This window comes from Alnus glutinosa, chromosome 5 (genome assembly GCF_958979055.1).
Source record: "Alnus glutinosa chromosome 5, dhAlnGlut1.1, whole genome shotgun sequence".
In the NCBI taxonomy this organism is placed as follows: domain Eukaryota; kingdom Viridiplantae; phylum Streptophyta; class Magnoliopsida; order Fagales; family Betulaceae; genus Alnus; species Alnus glutinosa.
Genome location: NC_084890.1, coordinates 28,880,261 through 28,886,631, shown reverse-complemented (window position 1 = coordinate 28,886,631; position 6,371 = coordinate 28,880,261). Strand labels below are relative to the sequence as shown.

Here is a 6,371-nt window from a genome sequence, read left to right as displayed (position 1 = left end):
TCTACAGTCTTCATTGCTCACCTTTATTGTGTTCAAAAGTAAAAGATTCGTTTCAGTTCATATTGTGCCATGTTCCATGTATTATACACAGAGAGGATAGTGTCATCATTGAAAGCAAAATCTGCTTTACAGCTGCTTGTTATCAACATTTTACCATTAATGTGATAATGACCATCCTAGAGGTTTTTCTCTTTCAGCAATATCACCAGAAATAACATGACAAAACTACTTGCAACAATTAAATTTTTACCCCTCAAAAAGTCTTCTTTTTACTTTCCCAGTTGGGCAAACATTCTAAGGTAAAAAAAAAAAAAAAAAAAAAAAAAAAAAAAAAATGACTTCATCAATCAGTTAGTCAGATTTGGAAGCATGCTTAAGCCTACTGTACAAGCTCAGAGGATAAGGTTGGCAATTATAGACTAGGAAAGCAGTTTGAAATTGACATTGCAGTTAAGTATAGGAATGAAGATGATTCATTCAATCAGTTATCTTAGAAAATAAATAACACAGAAAAAAAAGAAAAAGAAGGGATAGATGATTTCATCAATAATTAATTTATAGGGATAAGTACTGCCAAAATCCAAATACGGCCTCTATAAAAAATGGTTGTTTGGAGTTTGTACTCTATTGTATGCTATGCACCAAAGGATAAGGAAAGGAATTAATATCTAAACACAGGGCGATGAAGATGTCAAAATCAATGACCAAACCCCAAACACGGCCTTAAAAACTCTAAACTTCCTAGTGTGCACTCCAATGGCATCCAGCAGCGCGCCCCATGGGCAACTCCTGGTGTGTGCAACACGTGGCACCGTCGCTTTCTACGTGTATGTAGGTTCGTTTTCTCTCCTTTTTGAATGACGGCTACATCAACCTTACTTATGAAAGACACCCACCCACCCCCACCCCCCACCCCCCCCTATTGGCTATATTCCTATGGATAATGCCACCCCAATTATTCTTGTGGACCTCAAATCAATTAACTCTACTCATAATATCTGATCGAGAAAGGTTGAAAATTGTAATGCAAATGTAACAGTTTTAATTAATTTTTTTTTTTTTTTTAATAAAAATTGATTCAAAAGTTGGTTCAGACTATTACGTCAGTATTGTGTGATAGTTGTGATAAAAAAATGTGATTTTTAGCATTACTCGTTTTGATATCACGTTAAATCATCGTTTATGTATAAAACTTAAATTGATAAAAAAATGGTTGACATAATCATTTCAATTAAATTCCCTTAAACACAATTTATAAAATTGTTAAGTGTCTCTTGAGTATGTGAGAAGCACATATGGGGCAAAACTAACATTTTAAGTTTTTGCCCGAGGGAGGGCGTGGAGGTAAAAATTTGATTTTAAAAGGGTTAAAAAAAAAAAACCCAATTGGGGAAGGCATGGTAGCTTGGGAGGGATTGAAGCCCCCTAAGTCACCGTGTAGTTTCGCCTTTGAGAACATGCAAATTAAAAAAATAATGTATTTCTCACGTGCTAAAAGATACATACAATTTTATAAACTGGGTTGGAGAAAATTATTAGTCTGTTTGAAAGAAATTTATGTCCTCAAATTAATATTCTAACAATATATATAATTGTAAAAGAAAAAGAAAAGGAAAGGAAAATAAGAATATTCATATTTGGCATATTGTGAATTCATTGCTACTACTATGATCATGTTTTCAACCTTCTTTAACTATCAATGATAAAGTTTTTCTTTAAAGTGAGTTTGAGGAATATTTGGCTTTAAAAATACAAGTGCAAATCACATATTATAAGGAAAAATGTCACATATTGTTAATCATATTAAAAATATGTGTGAGAATCGCATACACTAAAAACAAACATCGGTTTAATAAATTGAATTAAAATAATTTCTTCACTACTAACCAATGGCCAGAGATCCTAAGCAATTCTAATAGTAAATGCGAGAAAGATTCGGGCAACCCATCCATTGCTTGAAGTCTTGAACAAATAATAATTCAAATAATAAATTACTAAAAATTTGAATCCCTAAAAATTCAATTTCTAAGATTTGGAGGAGAAAAGGTTAAATCACTTGTATAAAAGTCCATTTGCATCCAAACAACCACAGTTTGAAAATCCAAAAAATCACAAAAAAAAAAAAAAAAAATTATATTGGTTGGATTTGATTAAGTCAGCAAAAGTAACAGTAGAAGATCTATTTGACTTTGCCCTTTTCACCTTTCTCAATTAATTAATTATTTTATTTTAGTAGTTGTAGTTTATTCAACTTTATGACATGCTCATAGTCGTTGAACACGTGGCACTGACACATGATGGGACCCTGGCGTTCCACACGTGGCCTCGATGTCATGGATTTTGTTTGGATTGGGATTGTGTCCTTGTACTAAAAATCATTGGTTCATTGTTGTAACTTGTAAGTTACAATATAATAGTAAATAATAAATAAATAAATCATTTAATATATAGGACTACTTGTCTACTTGTGTCTTTATTCTTTAATGCAAATTGTCTCTCTCGTTTAAGGCCAACAAAAAATAAATAAATAAATAAAGGAAAAAAAAAAGTTTTCTCTCATTTGGGTGTTTTTTTAATCATTGGTGTCTTTTATTTAATTGAAAAAAGTTTGGGTTTAAAGAAATAATAAATTAATTGACTAGTGTGATATAAAGTAGAAATAAATTTTGATTTTTTTTTTTTGATTTTTTTTTTTTTATGAAAAAAGTTTGTTTACCTAAAATTCAATGACTATAATAGATTTAGGTGAACTTAATTTTCCTTACCGATTAGAGTATTATCACAACTAATTTCTAGTAGCTAGGGCTTGATTTAAAACAATTGGTTACAATTAATAAATGAATGGTACCATTCATCTACAGGGCGTGTCGGAATCCTCTGCTTTGTTGATTTATTTAGGTCTCTTTTGATTAGCGTCTGAACAGATATAATGTTATTATAGTTACGTCTAAATAAAGAGTTCAAACATCTGATTGTCCGTGGTCTTATCCCTTTTTATCAATGAAAAGTATTGCAAAAAATTACATTAATACACATATAATTCTCACAAGTCATACAAATAAAGTGATTAATACACAATTGAAGAAAAAAGAAAAAAAAAAAAAAAAAAAGTCATATGCATACTTTATATGAGTTTGAATCATTCAATGGGATTAAAAATGTAATTGACTGAGACTTACAAGATATATTGCACTGATAATAATTAAAATATATATATAAAATAATTAGTTAGGGATTAAAATTTACATGTATATCTTTTTCTTTCATCGTTTATCAAAATGGACTCTTCAAGAAATGCAAATGATGTCGAAATATGTGATAATAAAAAAATCTGAATGTTATTTTCATTATACAACATGCCACTATATATATATACCTCAAAGTCCCAAATAATTAAAAACTTGCAACAGATGATTAATTATTAATGGACAAACATATCTCTATGAAATTAAAAATTTGATCGACTTTTCCATTAGAATTCTTGACACGCAAAATAAATAAATAAATAAATAAAAATCATTTGTGGTTACTAATCCTATAATATATAAAACGTCCAAATTTTTTAATTTTATAAACAATCAATAATAATAAAGATCAAAGTTTTCTTTTTAAAATAAATTTATTAAAATATGTAATTCTCATATACAAATTAAATTTTAATAATGCACCTAAGAATCACACTGGCTTCAATATTTGAGAGATGAATATTTGTGCATACACAAAAGTGAACAAAACAAACAATTTGCCAAATTTACTAACAAATTAAATAATTAATGAATGACAATAAATAACTGCTCAGAAAAATTTATTAAAAAAAAAGAAAAAGAACGCCAGTGCCATTATTGCAATAGTACTACCCTATACAGCTACACAGTGTCAGCCATGATGCATACCAGAATCCCGGGGTCATCTTGTGGTTGGAGATATCAAATTAATTGATTATTGCCCCTAAATTAATGGCCACAGCCCATTTTTCAGCCTTTTCCCTTTCTCATCACGATATAGATTTATTTATTTATTGTTTATTTATTTTTAAAATTTTGAACAGTCTAAAATTTTGTCATTCCAAAACCCTAATCGGACCGAAATTTCTTAAAATTTAACGCCTAAGGAGTGCGGAATAATCTTGTGATGCCTAAGCAAATAAACCTCGAACTTTAAACAACCTAAAAATTTGCTCGAACATTTTAGAATCCTTCCACATCTAGTCTCTATTATTTTCTGCTTGAATTTTAGGAAATCTGAACCTCCTTAATTAGGGGGAGGCTAGGGTTTATAAGTAGAAGCTACCTTAGATAGACAAAAGAAATTAAAACCATGGTTGCTCTTAAGATCCCAAAATTCTGTTGTCACACTGTCCCCGGCCTAGAGGTGATGGACTCAAAGATCAAAAACTAATTGATTATTGTTGTCCTTGTTGTGTTTAATTAAACAAAACTAAACCATGTTAATAACTTATGGGGGTCCTAAAAATCCGGTGTTATCTAGGGCATGCTTACAAACGGATGGATCGATCCCGTAATAATTGATAATTTATTAATTCTCTGATACAAGGATCAACCTCGAATTTTAACCCTTTGCATTTTTGGTATATTAAAATATAAATATACAACTTTCTATTGTTAATTAAAAAATAAACCCTAATCACTTTCAATCTACTCTAATAACGGAAAAGGCACGTGTCCCTTTACTCCTCCTGAGAGAACGTGATCTGGATTGTTTCATCTGTAATGTATAAGATATATCAAGTCAATTTCATAAACAAATTCACTTGTTTAATTAATTTGACTCCATCAAATTAATATGATTTCAATCGTTACTCCTAAAAAGGAAAAAAAAAAAAAAGCATTAGAAATTATTTATTAATACTTTTGATTTTCAGTTAAAAAGCAAAATACTTCTTCAAGAAGAGTTATCAAACTACAGTCCTCCTCTGACAAAGCTATGCAGCATGATCTGCAATCGGGTTATTAGACTGTTTAAATAACACAGAAATTTAGATCACATTAAAAAAAAAAAAAAAGAGTTGCGAACCCATTTAATTTATTCTGTTCTATCTAAAATGCGAAATCTACCTACCCGAATTTGGTGGACCTGTCCAAAGAGACACACAAAACATCAAGACCATGACAAAGCTAGCTCCAACAGTGAGTGAAACCAGTGGCGCATCAATGTGGAGACTGCAATCTCTGCAAATCATGAAGGAGAGAACCAGAAACAAGCCCAAGTCCCCAACTACTGTAAAATGCAGCATTCACACATATAAAACTCTAAAAAATAAACCCATTAAAAGACAAAAAACATCAATTACATATAATAATAATAATAATAATAATAATAATAACAATAATAACAATAAACCAATGATATTGAACTCATAAAAAAAAAAGAAATTTCACTTCCTTACTAGTAACGAGTGGAAAATATATTACAATGAATGATAATCCCAAATCACTATAATAAATATATATATAAATAGAAACAGTAACGAGTGGAAAATATATTTCCTTTCACTTTTTTTTTCTTTTTTTTTTTTTGTTAAAAAAGAAAAAAAGAAAAAAAAAAGGAGCCGTAAACATGGCTTATACGTCATGGTGATATAGGCTCAAACAATGGTCACGTTTCTAGAAACCCAGTCATCCTAAGAATTGAATTCCGAACTTTGCTTAAATCCCGGCCCTTGAGGGTCCTCCCGTTGCCGGTGCACACCGAGAAGGCCATTTTCCCGACGATTCGCCGTCCGATTATGACATGGGGCGGTACCACTTCGCCGTCGTCCCCTTCCTCTTCAAAGTCATCGCTATCCGTGCGGTGGAAGATGGTATCCGGGATATTTACAGGGAGGGAGTTGGCCATTCTCTTCTCGCTCTTCGACTTGTTGCTTCGATGCTCCATTTCTTGGTAATCTAAGCAAGTGTCGTGGTCGGGGAAAATAACGTCGGATTCTTGGAGCTCCTGGAGATGTTTGGCCATAAGAAAACCGAAAGAGAAAATGAGAGAAAATGAAAGAAAATGCAAGAAAAATGGTTTTGGGGAAATGTAACAGTGTGGGAAGGGAACTGGGGTTGGGGGTTTTAAAGGGGGAGAATCCGATCAATCTTAGTGAGTACACTTTGATTTTTTGTGTTGTGAGATGGCGTCACCATAAAGGCGTTGAGTGCGGTCCCCGTTTTCCCTCTCTCTCTCTCTCTTAAATTAATTAGTGTATTTTGTGTGTACATATGTATGTGTTTCTCTCTCTATTAATTCTCCCTGTCTGTCTAGCTGGCTAGTCGGCTCTTGAGTCTCTTTCTTGTGGCTCACGGATTGTATTGTATTAGTTTTTTGTTTTCTGATATTGCAGCTTAGCTTTTTGTTTGACTTGCACTAAA

General features: G+C 31.7%; 1 protein-coding gene across 1 annotated transcript; it reads right to left on the bottom strand.

Annotated features, from left to right (window-relative positions):
• Positions 1-5,380: 5,380 nt before the first annotated feature.
• Positions 5,381-6,083, bottom strand: LOC133868700 (protein S40-1-like). Its single transcript, XM_062305678.1, has one exon. It carries the CDS (start codon positions 5,971-5,973, stop codon positions 5,617-5,619), a length of 357 nt encoding a protein of 118 aa, XP_062161662.1. The 5' UTR covers positions 5,974-6,083; the 3' UTR covers positions 5,381-5,616.
• Between the last annotated feature and the right edge of the window lie 288 nt (positions 6,084-6,371).